We start from the raw sequence: 21,963 nt of genomic DNA, 5'->3' as shown, positions 1-21,963 counted from the left end.
GCCCCGCCCCGGATCCCGCCCCCGCCGCTCCTCCCCCAGCCGCCGGGGGAGGGTCCCCCAACCCAGGCACGCAGAACACAGCGTCACTGAACAGAAACTTTATTGCGCTTCCTCCTCCTTCCTGATGCACTTTCAGAACACAAGGGCCGGGGCCACACGGCGCAGCCACTGCCCAAAACAGCACCGGCAGGGAGACGCTGGGGGGCCCGGACACGGCAGCCCCCGCAGACCAGACCAGGGCTCAGCTCTCTTCCTCTGAAAGAGAAGAGAAACAGCAATGAAGTGAGTGCAGCTGGGGTGAGAAAACCAAACCAAACGCCTCTCTCCAGCAAATGCCACAAAGAACAAGTCTGAGACTTGGGGTGATTAATCCCACCTCCGTGTGCCTGTCCCCACCTCCCCTGCACCCCTGTCCCTCAGCCCAGACACACACACGTCATTTCGAATTACAAACTTCACATGCTTGAGCAAATTACAGTGACCTACAATTCCCATAGTAAAACTTAGAGCAGTCAGGCTTAGTTCACAGCCTAAAAAGAAAAAAGCTGTAAGAAATCTGTCATATCACAAGAGTCCCAGGTCAAATATTTCCCCAATGTCAACAGAGCCACACACAGATCACACATCGGGGATCACAGACTGTTCTAGGCAAGGGTGCAGCTGCCCTCTGCGGCACCACGGATCCCCCAAAACACCCAGACTGACCCACTAGTGACTGCACAACTCCAGCGTTCACTTTCTGAAAGCCTCCACTGAGTCACCTCCATCAGTCACCACGCGTTTTAAATGTGTCAACTTGTAGTCACTCCGATTTCTACCACTGTAGTAAAAAAACATCCTAGTACCAACTGAAACCAGCACCTATCCCCCCAAATCCAGGGTCTGCTGAATGAGTCTCCTTGGCAAGCTCCACTTTCCCAGTCAGTGCTCTGCACCTGTCTCGCCTTCCTCACCCTGCTAAAACCAGTCCTTGCCCAGTATCCATACAGAGGCACAACTCACACTTTGGTAGCAACTGAGCACTCCCAATGTCACTCACACACACCTTTTCCACTGCCGAGGCCCATCCCCGGGACCACATATTCTCCAGCCTCATTCCTCCCGTCACTGAGCTACTCAGATCTCACTGTTTTACTCTGGTTTCTACCATAGCTCCAGACCAGCAGACCACTTAAAAGCATAAACTGAGTACACTACAAACCTTCTTCCTCCTCTTCTTCCTCCTCATCCTCCTCATCCTCATCAGAGCTGAAGGTGCCGTCAGGCAAGCTGTAGATCCGGATCACCTGCTTATTGGGGTCCTTGAGGATAAGGTACTTCCCCTCCTCCAGTTTCATGCAGATGTCGATGACACAGCGCAGGATGCCCCAGGCGTTCTCAATGCTAAGGTTGATCTGACTGGCGAACTCATTTGGCTTGAACTGCTGCGTGCCCAGGATCACGTGGCGGGAAGAATCCTTCACGTGGTAACGGGACACGTACCTATGGGGTCAGGAAGAAGCCAGAAGGATATCAGGAAATTAAGTCCAACCAGCAGAAGAGTGACACCAAGAAAAGTACTGTGATCACTCTGGTCTTGTTTTCTGGGTGGAAAAATCCTAATACTCTAACACTGAACGCTAAGAGGATCTCCTGGCTATGAGCTGTCAATCAGTAACACACCACTACCCTGAAGCATATGGGTTTGTACAAAAGACAGAGAAGAATTAGTCCCACAGATAAAAATTAGTCAACAGCACAATCAGAGGGGAGATTGGACTTAAACAGATGCAAATGCATCAGTCCTGTATCTGAGGATGGATCCTAGGATTGCAGAACCAAGTTAGCAAATGCCTCTTGTTCACCATCCACAGCAAAAAAAGATCAATATTTTGTACAGAAATATACATAGAATTATATATACATATTTATTATATATAATCAGCCATGTCATCTGCTGTGAGAGCTACCAATGGGAGTCTTAACTAAGGGATTCGCCAGCTCTGTGCTGGTGCTGCGCAAGGAAACCACAGGAAACCCAGGATGCCTGGGAAATGGGACACCTGGCAGCAGCCAGCGCACAAGGCAGTTCACCCGGGTCATCCACAGTGGGGCACAGATTCAACCGATTTTAAGCTGACAGTGTGGAATGGGCTGTGGTGATACTACTCCCTCCACACTATTTCTCATCAATGGAGAACTGAGGATCTCAATCAAATCCCTGACAGGTAGCACAGTCACTGCATTTATTTCCCTTGTCGGCAAACAGGCTGAGAACCACTGGGGCCCCCTGCCTGTCATGCATGTGAGGTGTCACAAGGTCAGTCACAGTGGAGGGAACATCAGCCAGATGCTGAGGGGAAGCACCTTACATCAAGGCTGGTGGGCTCACCACAAGCTTTCTCCTCTTTGCCACTCCAAATGTGGGGTGATTTTATGATTTTTTTATTCTACACATGGTTCACTTTGACACTAACTGGGCTAAATCATGAGAAACACACCTGAAATACGTCTGGTGTGAAAACCCCATCTTACCCGAGTTTAAGATATTCTGATCCAGCCAGCAGCGCACAACATGTCCAGCGGGCTAATTTGTAGCTGTTGTTTTTCAGCTCTGTGGCAATCACAGCTCCTCTCTGAGAGTCAAGCTTCTGGCGCCAGTCTACTCCATTGCAGTACTGAGAGGAGAATCAAAACCAGGGTCACCCCAACAAGCCAGCAGAAGTCAGCTCTTCAGCCACCTTGACAATACGTAGGGAAGTTTCTTCTGTCTATCTTAGGATAACTGACCTAGGAAATGCGAACAGCAACCTACAGGGAAAGCCCCTGCACTGGAAAAGGGGAAAAGCAACCAGCAGGGACCGGCCAATATTTGTGGCACTGGTCAGGAAGGGAAGTTTGTGAGGGAAGCATTCATGAGGGAAGCAGGGGAAAAGACTGGCCACTGTGCCAGACAGCTAGGGACAAGAGGATTCAAACCAGCTACCTCGCATCTGAGGGAGAATCCCACCAGCACTGCTTGTCCACTGAAGTTACGGGCCTTCAGTGGGATGTAACCACGAGGGGAACAGATCAGATGTTTGTCTCATCTTGCCAGCTGTACCTGGCATGTCAGGCAGCAGTGAAGCAGTAAGAGCTAGCTTTGGGATCTCGTTCTTCCTCACCCTGGAATCCCACTCGTTCAGCGTTTTGATGTTGATGAAAGACACTTCGCCATTAGCTCCTGTCATCACGCCATCATGCTCACAGCGGACAATGAGATCTATATCGTCTCCCAGCTTCCACCTTCGGTACCTGCCAAAAAAGAATCCAGCAGGTTATTTCTGACCCTTCTTCTCTTTCAGATCCACACCAACTATTCAGCAAAATCCCTTCCCCCTCTACCTCTTCACTACGAGGACATCCAGGAATCTCTTTAATGGTAAAGCTTCTACCAGTAACACTCCTGACTTTTTTTGCCTCGTATTGCACCGACATCCTGCCCCCTTGCCAAACCCAGGCATCAGAGAGATCGACATACCTATATGCAACAGAGGCTACTTCGTTTTTATCCATGTCATCCTCCACAAATGGGTTTGGGTTGGGAAACTTGTATTTCTCCTTTCCCTGCAGAAGAAAACAGAAGGACATGTTAGGAAAGAAAAAAAAACGAGAGATCTCTTCCCTACTGGATAAACATTATAGCAACGGTAGTTAATTTCCCTTATATAGAAAAACTGGAATATTAAGACAGCTGACAGGAAGATTCCTCTTCACATTAGTCACTTCGCTGAAAGCATTACTTCTAGTGGCACTTCAGCTTCACTAAGCATACTCAGAAGCCTGCCTGCTTCACCAGTGGGAGTGGAATTTCCGCTTTGTGAAATAAAAGCGAAAATCTTTCTACAACAAAGTCACACTGCTCACCAGAAGTAATCCCATCTCTTTCAAAACTGAAAGAACTTGAGTGTGAAGTACCTCTGCCAATTAAAATACTTCTGTGCTGCATTAAACCAGCCCTAGTGAAGTCTCTTCTTGAGGCTCTTGAAAACACAGACCCCACCACCTAGCAGTGCTCAACCTTACCATCCTCAGGCACTGCTGGGAGAAGTTATGATTGATGTAGGTAGCTTCCATGGCAAGGTTGCGTGGAGAATTCAAAGAGTTGCCCTCTTCCTGTGGTGGTTCATTGGCTGTTTCACTCACTGTCAGGAGGTCTGGGAATAAAACCAGACACAAGTGGTTGCACTTGAGGAGTAACTACATCAGCTTCAGTGAGTCTCTCATCCCACACTAGAGCAGATCAGTAGTGAAGTTACCCCCACAGCTACCAAGCGTACTGCGGTAATCAGGTTGTTCCAGGCGTCTCAGTTTGGACACCGAGCCATAGAATTAACCCAAAAAAGGCATAAAGAAAATCAGACCCTTTAGGTACTGTAACAGAAACTTCTTTCAGGCCTTTTCCTTACCAAAATCTGAGTTGTCCCTCTTGTCAAAGAAAAGCTTGGATCCAACTCTCTGGACAATGATGTCCCAGGAATAGACAGAGCGAGTGCAGCTCATCAGTGTGGCTAGGATGGCATCTGTGGCAAACACATTCCCTTGGGTCTTGGCCAGCTATGGGTACAGGAGCAGAAGAGAACTGTGTTTCGGCAACAAGAACCAACACCCCTCCACTTCTCCAACCAGGATCAGAAGTGTTAGCAAACCCCATCATGAATTTCTTCTCCCACGCTGAGGAAACTGGACTGCTAGGCACATCATCAACTGCTAGACAAAGCACAAGATGCTACCCAGCAATCCAGGTCCAGCCTAACCCAAACAAGGGAAAAATAAGAAACCCACTACAAAATAAGAATTCTGTTGGGAAAAGATGGGGCTCTTTACTGCTGATCAAATCAGGGAGATAATGTCCAAGCCTTCCTCATCTCCAAAAGCAGAAACCTCAAGAACCAGTTCTCTGACATGGAAGTTTCTTTCCCAACATAGGTCAAGTACTGGTCTGCTTGCCTTTCTAGAATTACAGCTTTTCCTTGGCCCCAGTATTCCTAGTTGTGCAGCTAGCTCTGCTTTGGACCTAAGAAAAATGATGATACCAGCCAATATTTTTGTTGTTGTTTCTGTTCTTTGCAAGCTTAAGAATCTGGATTTTTTTTTCATCCACCTTTCAACTTTGGTCTGAACAAGACAGCAGGTCTCTTACAAGAGCACACGCTGAGAAACACACTACTGGGTTTTACAAATTAGTAAACACACCTTTCGGATAACGGGGTCATCAGTAGTAGTGACGGTATGGAAGATGCGCTTAATGCTCCTCAGCAGCTTCTCATTCCTTGTTGTAATGCGGTCGAATGCTTTGTCATAGTATTCCAGAGCTCCACAGCACTCTCTGCAGAGGTAAGAGGATCATCTGGATAACCCCCCTGCACATAACACCATCCACAAACCACACAGGACTGAGGGGCCTGCTGGGTGTTCCATTGCCTCCCCCTGCTTTGGGCACCCCATGCGAATACTGGGACCAGGTCAGGAGACCCTTTGTCCTCCTGCTTTCCAGAAATCCAGTCAGTTCAGGCAGCAAGAACACAGCTGCTTTAGGAACTCACATGTCTTGTGGCTCTGACACCTCCAGGTAGCGCATCTTCATCAGCCGAGGGAAATCCATCTCTTCTTTCACCTCCCAATCGCTGCGAACTTCAACAGAGGAGTCACGAGGCTTCTGCTGTGCGGTCAGAGGTAGCAGGGAAAGAGAGAGAAACAGAGACATCAGGATTTGTGCAAGAGAAGCTGCTCTGGGAATGCAGCCAGAGAAACCAAACCAATACACGGGGCAGAAAGCTTGCTAGTTTACCTGTGATTTTTGGTCCCATTTCTGCCTCACTCCAAACTGCTTCTGGAACTTCTTTTGCAGGCGCAAACGATCCCTAAAATGTCAAATATCAGAAAAGCCATGAAAGGAAGTTCTAGATTCCTACATGCCACAACCATTCCTGTGCTTTCCCAATTACCACCAGAAGAGTAGTGCCTTCAGACACCAAGCCACTAAACATTTGCTGAGCTGCCTGTTGACCCAGATGCATGAGGCACTAAAAGTTATGTTCTTTACTCTGAGAACCTCTTTAAATATTTTCACCTCCAAAGACCACAACGCAGTTTTCAGAAAGGGTACGCTCTGCTTTAAAATATCATGTTAACTTTCTAAACGTGATTCAAAAATCCTTCTAAATTCTTCAGTAGCTGTTTGAAACCCATGCTTATAACTACCAATGACATCAGCAAAACTTTGGACTTGAAATTCTTCTCTGCTGTTAGCTCTAGTGAGCTCTGTTACAGTAACTTCAAAAATTCATCAGCAATATGTTTTCACACTCCAACCCAAGTACAATATGCTTGTATCTGAGACCTCACCTCTCCTTCTGCTTGGCGCTCTTTGGCAGAGTCTGCATGCTGAACTGCAGCATGTTCCGACGGTCCTTGTCTCTGCGAAGGTTCCTCTGCAGGAACAAAGGAAAGGAAAATTCAAAGGATGTCAGTTGCAAAATAATTCTGTGTCGCCAAAGCTCTCCTCTGAGCCTGTTTCTGAAAACGCACGTTACCTGTGCAAATCGCATACGATTCCTCTGGTACGCTGTTTTCTGTGTTCGTGCTGTATCCACCAGCTGGAAGCTGGTCTCATCCTCCTCATGGAAATACGCATATTGGCTTCCGCCACCAAACTGCGATGAGTACTTGTCTGGAAATAAAACAACTCATCTTGACACCAAGCTTCTAGCCAAAAAAAAAAGCCTGGCATTTTGCCCCTTTTTCTCCCAAAATTCCAAATGCCTTCACCTAAGTCTGATGCACGAATTAGGACTCCTGCATTTATACCAGCATGGTTCTGCCCTGCTCCAAGCCTCCCTGAGAAGCCCCAGTTGTGAGCCAATACAAAAATCTGGAGTAAGCCCTAAGGACAGGGAGAGCCCCACGGAGCTCTACCCAGGGTGAGACACGCTTCTTAATTTAAGCAGCGTCCCTTGCTGAGGTGTGCAGGTAACCGCCAGAGCGGGTGTGAGACATGAAAGCAGGAATGACGCCTGAAGAAAACTTTGTAGGAAATGAGCAGCCATCAGACAACACGTACTTGTGTATCGTTTATCCTGATACGTGGCTCCTGTCCAATCAGCCACCTAAGGACAAGCATAAACAGTCAAAGTAAGCGAGTATTAACATGACATTTCCCCCCACCTCTGACTTTCTATATGCAGGACTTCAAGCAGCAGAAGCAAACAGGGCTGTATGCTCCAGAACTAATCTTTCAACTTCCACCTCCACTTGCCAGCCCTGAAAATTGTTCACAGAATCATAGAACAGTTTGGGTTGGAAGACACCTTCAAAGCTCATCTAGTCCAACCCCCTGCAATGAGCGGGGACATCTTCAACTAGATCACGTTGCTCAGAACTCCATCCACCCTGGCCTTGAATGTCTCCAGGGATGGGGCATCCACCACCTCTCTGGACAACCTGTGCCAGTGTTTCACCACCCTCATTGTAAAAAATTCCTTCCTCACATCCAGCCTGGATCTCCCCTCCTTTAGTTTAAAACCATGACCCCTTGTCCTATCCTAACAGGCCCTGCTAAAAAGTCTGTCCCCATCTTTCTTAAAGGCCCATTTTAAGTACTGAGAGGCCACAATAAGGTCTCCCCAGCTGTGCAAAGTGTAAGGATGTATTGCAGAGGGGGGTCAGAAAAGCAGCCATGGCAGTAAGAAGCGAAACGTGGCAGCAGTAGGCACAGGTGGGATGCCAGAAGGTGCCCAGGTCCCGTTCAGCTGCATCTCGAGGCGCTGCGGTAGGCCCAGGTACCTTTCCCAGACGGTCTCCTTTGCTGAAGGGCTGGTATGGCATGTCCCGGAACTGCTCCGGCACGGCACAGGGGCCCCAGCCAGAGGGGTTGTCCTGGATCACAGGTGTCACAAACTTCGCCATTTTTTTTAAATTCTAGAAAGAAGGAAAAAAAAACCAAAACACCAACACACCCTCAGCTGCCGCCCGGTGAGCCCCGGGCGCGTCGCGACTGCGGTGGGCACCGGGAAGAGCGGCCTTGACCGCGGGTACAGGCCGGGCCGCAGAGCCACCGTGAGGGGAGGGCGGAGACGCCACGTCCGCCAGCCGGGCCCGCACCCAGAGGAGCTGTCGGTGTGGGACGGGGCGTCCCGGCCACCGTGTGAGCGTGCAGGGGGAGGGGCGGGGTCCCGGCCCCCACCGGAACCGGTGGCCGCGCCGGGGCGGGGCCGAGGTCCCGATGCCAGCGGGCGGATACCGGTAGGACCCAGGGCCGGCCCCGGTGCCTCGCTCACCTGCGCGGCCCCGTCACGGCCCCGATGGCGGCGGATGCGGCGGCGGATGCGACGGCGACGGGCAAGGAAGCAGGCCGCGCTCAGCCGCGGCGTGCGCCTTTTGCGTCAGCGCCGCGCGACGGCAGCGCCACTGTCGTAAAAATTTAAAAAAAAAAAAAAAAAAAAAAGAGAGCGCGGCGGAGGAGCGGAGTGCGGCAGCCGTAAAGTGCCTCTGCCAGGAGTACGTCGCAGAAGTCTCGCTCACTTCTAACTAATGAGCGCTTAATTAACGAAAACGCATAGGAGTGGGAAGAGGGTGGTGTTAACGATGGTAAATTTGCCCTATCGATTAAAAAGCCTGGGTTTGGCTTTTAAGTAGAAAAGCCGGAGGTGATGCATGATGGAGCCGTTGGATTCGTACCCGACTGTTATAAAGGGGAAGAAAACCTCGTTTTGTGCGTGTGCTGAGAGCCCAGCGGAGCCTGGCGGTTTAAACAAACCATGGCGAGGTCACGGAAACATCTTTTCCAGCAGTAATGGTGGTTAAAGCTCCTAGAAATATGTAACATAGCAGAGGTACTGAAGCCTGCTGTAGGAAAATGTGTACTGGGAATAGTCTTGGTGTAACAGGCTCGCCTGATAGCAGCAGGATGGGATGAATTGTCTAATAAACTTCCTGTTTATCCTTTAATCTCACAAAGATAACTTGGGCTACGTGACCACACAAGGGACTGCCCAATCAGAAAAATATATATATATTTTTTTTTTTCCTTTAGAAGAACTAGAATTCAAATTATCTGGCCTAATGACATGTATTGGAATAATACTGATCCTCAGTCAAATTAAGAAATGCAACTGCCCATCTGGTTGTGCGAGGTTGTTCTACAGACATGAGATGGAATTATTGTGAAGTCTAGTAGGTAAATTACTGTTTTCACAGATAAAATGGAGACTTATGACTTTGATAGAGACAGACTTACAGGGCTCTGGACAAGAAGTGTATCAATAAAGTCACATGTCAGGACAGTAAACAGGACTTATTGCTGCGCCTCTTAATTTTCTCACACACACAACCTCTTGAAATAAAAGATATATTCTGAACTATGCAATGGTTTCATGTTGTAGTTGTGTGATCATTCAACCATTTTGTGTTTTAGAGGTTATTACAAAACACTTGATTTGTGAAGAATGGGAATTGCCCTTGCCCTTGCTGCGTTCACAATGTGGTGCTTGAAGGTTTTGTGTTGTCCCCAATGGCTTCCCCTGACCTGCTGGAGAGGAGATCGAGGGCTGGAAGTTCAGACTCAGCCCTACAGCCCCTCTAGGAGACTGTGAACTGGTCATTTAATACAGCATGCACCTCAGATCCCTGCCTCTGTAATTGGGATAGTGTTTCAGGGCACGAGGGCAATAAATCGTTAAATCTCAGATGTTCACATGCCAGAGTGATTGAAATTTTCTCTACCCCTTGAAAGAGCAGGATCCACTTTACAGATCTCCTCAACTCACAGGCTAAAACCTAACTGTTAAGAGAATTTTACTGGGTATCTTTTACTTAAGAAGAGCCTAGATCAATATTTTCCAGGCAGAGGTGTGTGCATTTTCTCCTTTATTTACCACTTGTGAAAGAACTGAAGCTGCAGCAGTCTCTTGCTTTGCCAAGACACCCTGCCATTAATCAGAAGTGAGATTATTAAAGCACTTTTCCTCACTAGTGAAAAAAAAAATCCACTTACAGAAATCCAGTTTATAAAATACGATTTGTAACTGTCTCACCTAAACAGGCTTTCTGGAGACAAACAGTGTTATTGCTGGAACTGCCTCGCTGGGTGCTGTCGGTGGCTTGGGGCAATCCCAGCTCCAGGTCACCCCCGCAGGACCCATCCCTCACCCTCCCGAGCTGGAGAAATGGACTGAACAGGCTCAGAGGGACTAACTGCTTGGGAGATGGTGATAAAAAGAGTGAGAAATAATCAAGAGAAAACTGGACTTGGGAATGAAGGAAGAAAAGCAATAACAAATAGACTGATAAACCAAAATCCCTTCCTTTCCACGGCCTCCACTCCTGAGCCTGTGGGACGTGCTTATAAGAGAGTGTAAAGCTGCTGCTGTCTCCCAGAAACAACAGATCCCGTGCAGTTTGGGCTTAGCCCAGTGAACAATGTTTTCAGGGGACAGACTTGGGTACAGGCATGGGTCGGAGGAGAAGAGCGTGCAAGATAAATGCTCCTCTGGGCACAGCCATAACTTTCCAGTTCCTTATGAAGGGGAAGAAAGGTTCTAAGAAAAAGATCCATTCTTGGAGTGGGTGAGATTTGTTACCGCATGTAGGTCAGATTTACCAGGAGAGAGGAGGGAGTGGGTCTGTCTTGCTCTCGGCTTTGTACCAGGCACTGCACCTCCCATCTCCTTTGCCATGGTCCTGCAGCTACCAGTGCCTTTCCTGTCGTGCTGACCCCAGCACCACTGCCACAAATGGTTCACCGTCCAGCCTCTTGCTTTACTTAAATGCACGAGATACGTCGCTTCCTGGAAAAACACTCAAAATGCACTTGCTTGCGATCATTTGATCCATAATTTCAGTTCATCAGTTAATTAATCACTTATTCAGTTAATAAGGCTAATCACTATTCCCTGGAAGATGCTCATGAGAACAGCCGGGATAAATTGCTCCCATCTGGTTTTCTGTTCTTGTCTCCTGCTTTTCAGTTTTTGGACTCAGTGCTGGGATTAGCAGATCTGTAAAAGAGGGGCTCATTCCAACACTCTGGCTGTTGCCGTCCAAAGCCATCACCACCGTCAGCCTTCATCGTGGTTCGAGGCTCATTGGAGACCTGTCGCTGGCTCTGCATTGAGCAGCAGACTCCTCCTGCTGAGGGAGGACAATGTGCAGCTCAGGCAGTGTCACCAGAGGTTTCCCAGGTTTAAATGAAGGGAAGCAAGTCCAAGCATCCAATATATTAGGGGTCTTTCCTAGAAAATAGATCACCTCTGCCTTGACTGAAGATGCCTTGAAAAGCCTTAAGACAGGGGTTGCTTTCCAGCTTGTGTGACTGCACTTCCACTCAAACAGGCAGTTGAGGATCGGAAGACTAATGTTCACATTAAAACACTATTTTGCAGTAGTTCCTTTTCTCATTCTTATAACAAATGCACCAAAAATATCCGTCTGGGTTCTTTTTCCTCTCTGAACAACAAGCACACTGTATGCTTGTGCCATATCCTTAGTCTCCACTGCCCTGTGTTTTTTGACGAACCCAGAAATCAAGGGAAACAGTCTTCAGCTTGAACTCCTTCTGTCTGCCAAGAAGCCTGCGGTCTACACACCTCTTCGGCTCTGACTTTTCTTCTGAAGTCATTGTCATCATCTTTAAAGCAGTAAAACTCACTGCTGGCTCCTGGGCTCTCACTGCAACCAGCCTTGGCTGTACATGAACTGGCTCCTGCCACAGGCCAGTGTTCACAGGCTGGGAATGCCTCTGTCCTTCCCTGGCCTTCCTCTTTGCATCCTGTCATTCCTGTTGCACTTTTCTCTGCCTTCTCAGTCTGCTGTTCTCCCAGACCAGGTGCTTCACTGCAATGCATGACCTCTTTTCCAGCACCTTCATCCTTCTCCCAGGCACCCTGGCAGCTGAACTATAAACCTTCCTCCTTGAGTGGCAGTTGCTTGCAATTTTTTTTTGTGAAATGTGTGACTGGTTTTTCAGGAACCCTGGAAAATGAACCATAAAGCAACTTCACTGTGCACATGCTGTGAATCTGATTTTTAATTTGCTGTCTGTGCGATCTACTGGGGCTGGAAGCAGGTGGCACCTGGCAGATTTGCTGCATGTGTTTAGACCAGCCATGTCCGCACAGTACGGTTCATGCAGGGAATGTGCTGAGTATATTATTTGCGGTAGCAGATAGTGCTTTCACTGCGAGGCTTTCTCCCTCATCCTCCTCCTGCCATGCTGAGCTCTCCCCATGGCTGCTGGGCCTGACTCTCACCCTCAAGGACAGACAGAAGCCTGGCAAGGACAGGCTTCCCCTTCTTAAACCATGTTGCTTCTGTAGACCAGGCTCAGAGCCTGGCCTTGCATTATCTGTTCCTTCCATGCTACCAGGGAAAGCCACAGATTTTTGGCGCACCCAAAAGTTGTCTTTCTCTGAATTTGTGCTGTCTCTTGCCTGGCTTTGACCACTTTTATCATCAGTGTCAGGTTTCTCCCAAGGCTTCTGTATTTTTGACCACCAGGGACCAGACCACATGCATCATCAAAGAGGCAGCATGTATCACGCTCCGTCCTCATCCTTGACTGCTGAACACTGTCCTTTCCAGAGCTGTGGAAGGAGCCTGAGCCCAGCTGTCTCCCTGCAAACTGTCAGCAAGATTACCTCCTTTGATCTGCACTCAGCGCTGGATTTTATCCCAGCAGCCAACAGGCTAATTCCACAAGTTTATTCTACAAAGCTCAATTAGAGCAGCTGGCGCCGGCAGCGTCCCTGCTGGCTCCAAGCCTGCAGAAGGAAGGCTGGTGCAGTGGCTGGGGTATGAGCTTGGGAGTCCACAGGCTGAGCTGCAAACCTCTGCCTTACTGCTGTCCTCTGAGCCACCCCGGTAAGCTACCCCAGTGGGAGTTTGGCACCTCCATGCTGTGCAGGGAGGTTCAACACTTCCCTGCCTCAATGGAGGAGAAATACATTGGAGATACAAGCTATTATGGTGATGGGGACCTGTGTCAACAGAGGTAGAAGCAGGCCATGGCCACTGCATCTGGGAAGTGCTGCATAGATCCAGCTAGACCAACAGCAGGGAAGAGGATGGGGCCCCAGGTGATGGAGGGTGTGAGGCACACCGTGCCTGCTCACCGCTGAGCTAGTGATTTGCTTTTCAGCTGCGGGAGCGCTGCTCTGTGCCATGTGGTTCTGAGTTATATTCTGCACTGCCCTGAAAACGATCCTGGTGTGTATGAGCAGAATAACAGGCAAAATTGGATTTCTTTACAAGGGCCCTTGCCCAGCACAGAAGTGCCCACAGTTATTTGCTTCAACATCATCAGTGTTACGGTAACATCCGTGAAAAATCAGAATCTTCTGGTACTAAACATGCTCTGCAAGTGCTCCTGCTTTGCTGGTCCCTCCTCTGGAGAGCTTACTGCAGCCAGACAAAGATGTCTAAGCACGACATCAGGGAGCAGAATGAGAGTCCAAGCAATTTCTACTAGGGAGAAGAGTCAAATCCTATTTATGCAAGACCTTGTTATCAAGGCAGTAAGGAGCTGAATGCAGATGATACCTATGTACAACATGCTGATTCCCTCCCAGGGACGCTCAGGAAAGTCCCCACAAAAGAGAACAGGGGCAAGGGACATGCAGCAGTCCAGCAAGCCTGCGGCTGCCTTTGCCTTCCCTGTCCCTTAGTAAGTCAGAGACTGGTATGGCTGACATGCTTGGATGGGGACAAATGTACCTCTTGGGGTACAAGGAGAGTCGAGCCTTGGGGCTATTCCTTCCTCTCCTCCTGAGCAGATTTCAACGCCATCTGCTCTCTTCTGTCTTTGGAGGAGTCAGCCGGGTGATTTTGTCCCTTCTGGCAAAGCTGTGCTGCGTATGTCCCCCATTGGGTGTCAGGCACCTGAGGCAGCCGGGAAGGATGCGCACTCTCAGCCTTGCTCTAGAAAGCTCCCACTGCAGGAACTCAAGGTTTTTCTTTCTTTCATTTTCCCTGTCCACCGTCTGCCCCTCTGGATGAGGGCGTTCCCAAGGTCACAACTCCCAGGGTTGAAGCCAGGCTTTGCTGTGGCCTCTGCAGGAGGGGATGGGAAGGAGCTGGGGCTGGGAAGGGATCTGCCCTATGCCGCTGGCTTCCCAGAGGGGCTCAGAGCAGTTCCAAGCCCTTGGGGAGAGCAGCAGGGATGGGAGGTGTGGGACCAGCCATGGGGCTCCCTGACGTGGAAACTGTTCCACAGGGTTGCCCTGTTCTCTGCAAGCATGAAGCATCTGACCTCTAAATACTCCTGGACAATCCCTGGTCCAGCACCAGCCAGAGACTGGAGGAGCTGCATAATTTAGGGGAGGAGAGGTGGGGAGGCTTGCTGATGGCAGGGGGCTTGCTGGGACAAGCTGCCTCAAACCTCACAGCCACACGAAGCTCAGAGTAAGAGCTTTGTTGTCTGCTCCCCCCTCCTAAAATCCTGCCTGCCCCTGGGCTGGCTGGAGCCTGTCCTGGGTAGGAGTGAGCACAACCCCTATGTCCAGGTGAGTTACGTCACTGTGTCCCCTCCAAGCTTTCCTGCTGGAACGAGGCAGGGAGTGAGAGGAAGCAAGTAGTGAGGAGCCCTGGCAGACTGGAGATGGTCCCCAGCCACCCCTGTGGACCCTGGGTAAGGGTCTCAGTACCACGTATAACGTGGGAGCTGTGCGGCTGCTCCAGCTCCTGCACAGTGCGGCTGTGAGACTCCGCTGCTGTGCCGAGCACATCCCACGGGATGGCACTGCTTGCTCAGGAACAGGCAGCCAAGCTGGTGCTCCTGGCAGGCATAAATTTGGCAAATGAAGCAGTGGTGGCAGATTCTGATTGACAGGTCCCTGGAGAGCAAAGTCCCTTGTTTTCTCCATCCCCGAGGGGATCGGGAGCAGCAGAAGGAGCAGCAGCAACAAAAAACCCTTTCCCCAGCCCAGCACTTTGCCCTTGCAGATCTGTTTTTGGGACTCAGCCCATACTCATGGATCTTGACCTCTTTGTTGAAGCTGCCAATGCTGGGCCAGTTGACCCCTTTGCTGTGGATTTTCCGCAATGTCAAGAACTGACTGCTGTGGAAGCCGCCAAGGCCGCCTCCTCCAAGCCTTCATTGCACACACAAACCATTGCACCCCTGTCACACTGCGCCCGGGATGCGAGGCCAGGAGGTTTCAATAAAGGGCAAGGGAAATGAGGCCAGAAGGGTTTGACGTCATTCGCACGTTACTCCTCTCTGCGGTGTAAAACTGGCACAAATGACAACGCTCTGCCAGAATGGTTCACATCTTCAGCAGCTTTGCTGGAGCCAGGTCAAAGCTGGGATTTTCAGCTTGGGAAGACGAGGGCTGGGTGAGCACCCAACCACCAGCCTCCTGCCCTGGCTCCCTGCTGCTGTTCCCTTGGGAAGCAGCGTGGCCCATCAGGTTGCTGGCTCCTCCTGTTGGGTCCTGCAGCCCCAGGCCCAGCAGGTCCCCAGCACCCTTCTACCAGCTGGTGGTTGATGGCTTTGGATCACGGTATCCACCGTGGATACTGGGACATCACAGATGTCTGCCATACCTGTGTAGGCACAGATTTCTGACAAAGGGCCTTTTTAGGACCTGTTTCATGTCCTGGGGACGCGTCCGTGTGTGCTCTCCCCCTCTCTGTGGGGGATTTTTGCTGCATGGCTACTCCAGAGCTCTGCAGAGCCATCAGAACATGGTGCTGGTGTGCTCGGTTTGGTCAGGGCTTCTTGTAAATGTCACACCTGGGTGAGGAGCAGCATCCCCCATGGGGTCCGCCTCCAGGCCTCAGCTTAGTGAGAGGGATGACTTGTTATCTGCTCTTGATGAGAAAACTCAGGCTGGTGGCATTTAATTCATATCCCTTTAATCAGTATAAGTGCTTGGCTACTCTTAAAATCTACCCTCCCTCTGCTTTCTTTCCCTACCAAAACTGTTGCCTCTTCTTTCTGTCTCTCCAAAGGGTGTCCAGAAGGGCCTGGGGAGAGGAGGAGGGAAGCCTTCAGCAGCTGGAAGGCACTCAAGGAAGGGATGATGAGTCATCTGGAGCCATCTTTACCCTCAGACAGACCTTCAGGACATTCATCTGGCTGGTCCTTTGCCAGCCTTGCTCACCCTGTGGCTTTCATTGGGTTGATTGTACCTCCTCACAGACCTCCTTTCTTCCTTAGCTCTCCTTCCTGAGCCTCTCTTCTTCCTCAGCCTCAGTGCTTGGCTTTGGAAAGGTGAGATACGTGGCTATCTTCCCCCCTGTGTCAGTCCTCACATGCAAGCAAGACAGTAGGCTTGTGTGTCTGATGCTTGGCCTCTCTCTGTAGTCATTTGGCACTAAAAATTATCTGCAGAGAAAAATACTGTGCTCCATACCTGGGTCTTAATTTCCTCCCTCACCAAACCATTATTACTAATTACCGCTCCTAGGTGTTTAAACCATTGCAGTGATGCTGTTAAATGCCCAGCGTTAATTTAATAGCCAAGTATCTGGGTTTCCCCACATGTGGAGCTCTCAGAGCATCTCCCATGGAAGCCAAACACAGCCATCCCTGGCTGTGGTCCATACAAGAGAGGCAGCAGCAGAGTGGCGAGCACACGTTAATGGCAGACCCACCAGCACAATGAGCTGGGCATTATTCAACAGGAAGCGCTCCCTCACCCCATGCCATCCCCCAAAAGTAGCCCCCTCTTCAGCCACACTGCCTCCGTGGCGAGGGAAGACTTGGCATCGCTGCCAGAACTGGCTGGCATCCCTTGTGCAGATCATGACCTCTCGGGCTTCATCCTTTGACAGAGCCATCCTAGGGAGCTGGGCAGCACCCTCCCTGGCAGACACCCTGCCTGCCTTCCACCCATCCCTGGCCAGCATTCGGCAGTGTGTCCTCAGATTTGGAGAGGGGTGGAGCCTGCCAGAAATCAGCCCCATGCAGATCTGGGCACTGCTTTCCTCTGGCACCTGAAAGCAGGGAGTGGCCATTGGCCCCAGGGAGGTCCCAGGGCTGGGGTGTGATGTGGACCTGGCTGAAGGCAGCGAACCAGACACTGTCTGCTGCATCTCTGCTCCTACCGTGCTGCTGGCTCTTCTCTCACACTGCTGGGGCTTGGAACTGGGGCGTGGGTACTTTTCCAACTCAAGTATTTTAACTCATCTCTCAGTCACAAGATGGGAGGCCTCCAGCATCCCCAGGACCTCACCTGTCCCAGTGCTGTGGAGGAGAAGATCCTGGTGCCCTGCCCATCTTGGTACACCCAGGGCCCACCAGAGCATGCTGCCAGTGCTGAGGGAGGCAATCAAGTGGCACGGGGGCACTGAGGCTCAGGAGTGACACAGGGTAACATTTTTGGGTCTCACAGGCACCCAAGTGGTCATGTGCTCTGGGAGAGGGGGGGAATGAGAACTCCCACCCACGCACAAGCCCTTTGCTTTCAATGCTGCCCCTTTAAGACATCATTTAAAATGACAGATTAATTAGTTAATGTTTGCAAAGTGCTTTGAACATGAAAAGTGCTGTATAAGTGCTGAGTATTAGTATTAATTATTATGGCATGGAGGTTAGCCCCGTTTGAGCAGCATTCCCCACACATAATATCAGGCCGATGCTGTTTCCCTACCTCTCCCTCACCATCGCCCCATCCTGTAGAAGCCCGAAGGAGAAGCGTGGAAGCAGAGAGGAAAAAGTAAGACCCTCTGCACCCTGCAGGGAAGGAACACTTCATGAAGATGGCGGCTGGGGGGATCTGAGCCATGCACCTCCTCCACTCAGGACAGGGCATTGTGTGGGAAGTGGGGCTGTGCACCCTCTAGCTCCCAGCTTTGCAGTGGGCTGAGGTTGGAAACATTGTAGGGAGGATAGAGAAGATGCAGGAGGGTTTCTTCAGGTCACCCCACCCATGCCTGGGTGGGGGCACCTGGCACTGGTGGTGACTTCAGAGCCAGGCAAGGGGATGAGGAAGGGCTGAGAAGGTTCTGGGCTTTGAGAGCTAGACAGGGGCATAGGGGAGGCTGCGTTCTAGACACACACGTGCCGAGGCTGGGAGGTCCCCGGCGTCCCCCGCAGCTGGTGCCTGGCCCGCTTTGCTGCCTCTCCTCTCCTCACGCCCTCCTTCTCAGCGAGCTGCTCCCAGGAAGGGTCCCTGGAGGAGGAGCAGAAATGGGGCAGCAGGTGCACCCAATTACTTCAACAGCAAAGCGTCTGGCTGGCTGTCCCACAAAATGTGTGTGCTGACAGGCATGCTGGGGGAGCATGGGATAGGTGTGGGGTGCTACTGGGGGCACAAAGGAGAGGAGTGAGCTGGAGGAAGTTGGGCTGGAAGCAGGGCTGGGGAGGGCCAGAATGGGGCCCCACAGGTGCCATCTGGGAGATCTGGGTGCTGAGCACCAGAATCGACCTGTGCGAAGTGCATTGGGGAGGACTGCGGTGCTGTCATTGCACTGAGACCCCTTGGTGTCTGCTGGGACACCTGAAGCCAAGTGTGCCCTCACCCCACTGCCCCCCTGCTGCCACTGAATTAACTCCCTTGGTCCCACCTGCCTGTTCAACTCATGATCTCGCTCACGAATCAGGGGTCAGACCCTGGCTGCACTTCAGAGAGGCATTGTCACTCAGGTGGTTGCCCTTCCCTGTTGCCCCTTGGAGCTGGTGCTGTCGAGATCTAGTGGGGATCCTGGTCTGCTCCAGAAAGGCATGGAGGGTCCCACACCAAGTAGGAGCCCAGAGGAGGGCAAGGGGATGTCGGTGTGTTGGTGGTACCCCTGCTGCTGGTGATGGAGTGCGAGGTGAGGGGACACACTGGGAGCCCAGACCCCTTTGTGGGGCTCTCACCTCGCTGCCCTGCTGTCACCTCACCTGTTTTGGGGTCTGCAGCTCCAGCTGTGGGTAACAACCCCAGTCTGGGCGCCAGTGGTGAGCATTTCCACCAGGCAGCCAATGCCAACCCAGCTACTGAGGAAATCACCAGAAATCCCATGAGTGGCTGAACAAAAGCCCAGAACAACATTAGGCCTCCTTTCTTTTCTCTTTCCTTTTTGAGCCCTCAAGCCTGTGCAAATTCTGAGCTTGCCAGCAGTTCTTAGCTTGCTGCCATGAGCATCAATGTCTTCAGGTGGGAGCTGGGGCATCGTCCCTAGTGGTAACACCACCCAGGGAGGAACAGGACAGGCAGGACGATGCTGGAGGCTAAAGAGGGGCTGGAGCAGATGTTTTGGAGAGCAGCAGAGAAAGTTGACACATGTGACTGGAGTTTACCCACACTTACTTCAAAAAAAGTTGTGGCATAGCCCTCTCCTCTTGCCTTGTCCTTCCTCTGTGTATCTGGAAGACCAACTTGAAAAGAGCAGTTGAAACAAGACCGTCTGCTGAATTGCCAAAGAGGACAAAGCTGTCCACAATAGCTGACTTGCTGGGTTTCTAGGTACTCCTCCAGCACAGCAGAACGAAAAAACTCCTCCCAATAAATCCCCCAATAAATCCACATAGAGGACTGAATTATATATAAAAAAAATCTTTATTTCATGTACCAGGATTTTTTTTTGTCCTTTTCTCTTTTTTTTTTTTCTTTTTTTCTTTTTTCCTTTTAACAGTCTGAAAAAAAACCCACGAAATAAAGAAAATGGAGGTTGGTTTCTTGTACTGGTTTGAGCTGGACATGAGCAATACCCTTGGAAAAAAGCTTCCCTGCCAGCCCTTGTCTCTCAGGCACACTCTCCCCTCCCCACCTGGCCCTGGGGGAGTGCTCAGCCCTGTGAATGCTCCCCAGCTCCCAGTGGCCTTGAGGGGGCAAGGGCAGCTGGGGATGGAAACCCCAACACCACCCGCCCTCTACGCCAGGGTCTGGGACACAGGCTTTAATTTATTCCCTGGGAGGCATCAGGGGTGAGGGTTGTTCCCTGTGAATCTCTTTTAAAGGGCTTGGGGTGTCACAGGAGAAGATCTGGGGGGGGTGGGGAGGGACAGTGGGGTGGTCTGGACACCAGCTAAGCCACTCGCATCCTCCTCTTGCCCTGTGATGCTGTCTTTGGGGGTTACCCCCTCCCACTGCTGCCCCCCTCCTGCCCAGGAGCAGGGAGAGGGGGTTAAAGCTGCAAGGAGGAGGGTGCAGGGAGGATCAGGCTGCTTTTAAGCAGAAACCCCGCTGGGACCTGAAGCAGGGGACTGCGCAGCTCCTAAAACTGGAGCAGCAAGAATGGGGACGGAAAAAAAGTCAAAAAGTGGGTCTGAGCTGCCAAAGGGTTTGGCGGCCTCATCCTGCAAACCGTCGGCCTTGTGCCTGCCAGGGGCACTGCCATTTTTGGGGAGCAGCCCCAAAAGGGTCCCTGTCCTTGCCCCGGGCTGGCTGGCAGCTCGCTGGGTGTCACAGAGGCCCCTGCACTCCCCTGCCACCGCCTCCTCTCCTGCCTGCATCCACAGCAGTCGATGTGGGGTCAGCCGGATTAAAAACAGTTTCTGGCATCCCCGGAGCCCTGTTCTCCTGGCACAGCAGGGAGGCTGTTGCCAGGCCAGGGGTCCCAGGGCAGAATGGCAGGGACTCAGGTCACCTTGTCACCATGGATGAGACCAGAGCAGGCTGGGACCTCCTGGCGAGGGGATGTGGAGATGCCCGATGGCTTCGCACCTCTCCCCGTCATGGCTGCGGGGACTCAGGGGGGCTCAGACCCGGAGTGGGGGGCTGCCCAGGATGGGGACTGGGGGGGGTAAATGTGCCAAGGCCAAGCAGCTGGCGGCCAGCTTTGGGTCAAGGTGGTCTGGCTGTGCCCAGGGCGGACAGGAGCAATTTCAGGGAGTGGCTGGGTGAGCCTTGCCATGTCCTACCCACCATGGCTGCAGCCCCACTGGTGTGACCTCAGAGGGATCCAGGCAGTTTTGGGGGGCATGTGGCTGCCTTGGGAAGCCTCTGGAGCATTCACAGGCGAGCGTGTGCACAACCCCCCTGTGGACACACTGCCCTCGGCTTTGGCCTCCTGTGTCCCACCCACAGCAGCAGCAGCTTCCCAAAGGGATGGCAGACCCCGTTCCCCTCCACCAGCCCCTGCCCTCTGCCTGTGCCTCCCACCCTTCTCCCCGCTGTCTTTTGTCTTTTTTTTTTTCACAGTTTCAAGCTGGATAAAACAAAAATGAAAAGAAAAAAAATACTATCTTTTTTTCTTGCAAGTAAATCCACTTATTGTATTTACATTTATTTATAGCTGTTATTTTATTAAAAAAATTGCCACTTTTTTTTTAAGAAACCTTTTTTTGTCCTTTTTTTTTTTTCTTTTTTTTTTTTTTGTCTGTGTGTGTGTCTTTATTTGTTGTGTCTGTTTGCTTTTTGCACTGTCACTGTTAACCCCAGGGTCCCCAGCATCAGGGATGCAGGGACCCCCTTGGGGACACTGCAGAGGGGTGACTCAGCATCAGCTCCTGTGGTCCGGAGGGACAGGAGCCACTCTTAACCCCTACGGACCCGCCGGGGACAAGCAGATCCCCATGGATCCTGGGGGAATGGAACAGATCTCCATGGATCCCAGGGAACAGGTCACAGTTGACCCCAGCACCCCAGGATCCTCTGTAACCGGCCCAAGGACACCGAAGTTGCTGCCAGCTGAACCCCCATCCCCTGTCCGCCTAAGGAGCCCATACTGGGTTAAAGGTAAGTGGGGAAAAAAAACCATACAGTTAAAGAACAGCCACCCCCCAAATCCAAAGAGCTGCCTCCTCCTCCCACATGATTTATTGTCATTTGTTATTTCTTGGTTCCCTTTTATTTTTTTTAAGTCTGTTTTTATTAAATGTTAAAATAATGGTACATGGGAAATCATGCATTTTCTTTTAAATTTATTTCTATTTTTTAAATCTCTTTCTCTCAGTTTTAAAGTTTTTCTTTTTTTTCCTTTTTTGTTTTTCTTTTTTTTTTAATAATTTTTTTCGTTGTCTCTTTCCTCACGTTTCCTTTTCATTTGTTTGTTTTTTGTTCACTCGCTTGTTTTTCT

At 50.9% G+C, this 21,963-nt stretch overlaps 1 protein-coding gene across 2 annotated transcripts; it reads right to left on the bottom strand.

Moving 5' to 3' along the window:
- Nucleotides 1-83: 83 nt before the first annotated feature.
- On the bottom strand, nucleotides 84-8,427 carry EIF3D (eukaryotic translation initiation factor 3 subunit D). 2 transcript variants are annotated; one of them, XM_065858821.2, is made up of 15 exons: nucleotides 8,298-8,427; nucleotides 7,804-7,938; nucleotides 7,082-7,127; nucleotides 6,555-6,691; nucleotides 6,367-6,452; nucleotides 5,810-5,882; nucleotides 5,565-5,680; nucleotides 5,215-5,347; nucleotides 4,428-4,575; nucleotides 4,045-4,175; nucleotides 3,500-3,585; nucleotides 3,144-3,273; nucleotides 2,515-2,657; nucleotides 1,202-1,482; nucleotides 84-255 (listed from the first exon to the last, which is right to left on the bottom strand). In XM_065858821.2, exons 2-15 carry the CDS (start codon nucleotides 7,924-7,926, stop codon nucleotides 242-244), a joined length of 1,647 nt encoding a protein of 548 aa, XP_065714893.1. In that variant the 5' UTR covers nucleotides 7,927-7,938; nucleotides 8,298-8,427; the 3' UTR covers nucleotides 84-241. The 2 variants fall into 2 exon arrangements, with proteins under 2 accessions (XP_065714893.1, XP_065714901.1); XM_065858829.2 differs by having other exon boundaries at nucleotides 5,565-5,677.
- Between the last annotated feature and the right edge of the window lie 13,536 nt (nucleotides 8,428-21,963).

Source organism: Patagioenas fasciata, chromosome 1 (assembly GCF_037038585.1).
Source record: "Patagioenas fasciata isolate bPatFas1 chromosome 1, bPatFas1.hap1, whole genome shotgun sequence".
NCBI lineage: Eukaryota > Metazoa > Chordata > Aves > Columbiformes > Columbidae > Patagioenas > Patagioenas fasciata.
The sequence above is the reverse complement of the archived record's forward strand: the minus strand, read 5'-3'. Positions and strand labels throughout refer to the sequence as shown.

What these genes read in the sequence shown, in the direction of transcription:
- EIF3D (XM_065858821.2), bottom strand. Translation starts at nt 7,926, where the DNA reads ATGGCGAAGTTTGTGACACCTGTGATCCAGGACAACCCCTCTGGCTGG. An exon ending in TGAACGAGTGGGATTCCAGG is followed by an intron (nt 2,658 to 3,143) that starts GTGAGGAAGAAC and finishes TTCTCCTCTCAG; the next exon opens with TACTGCAATGGAGTAGACTG. An exon ending in TCAGAATATCTTAAACTCGG is followed by an intron (nt 1,483 to 2,514) that starts GTAAGATGGGGT and finishes CTGACCCCATAG; the next exon opens with GTACGTGTCCCGTTACCACG.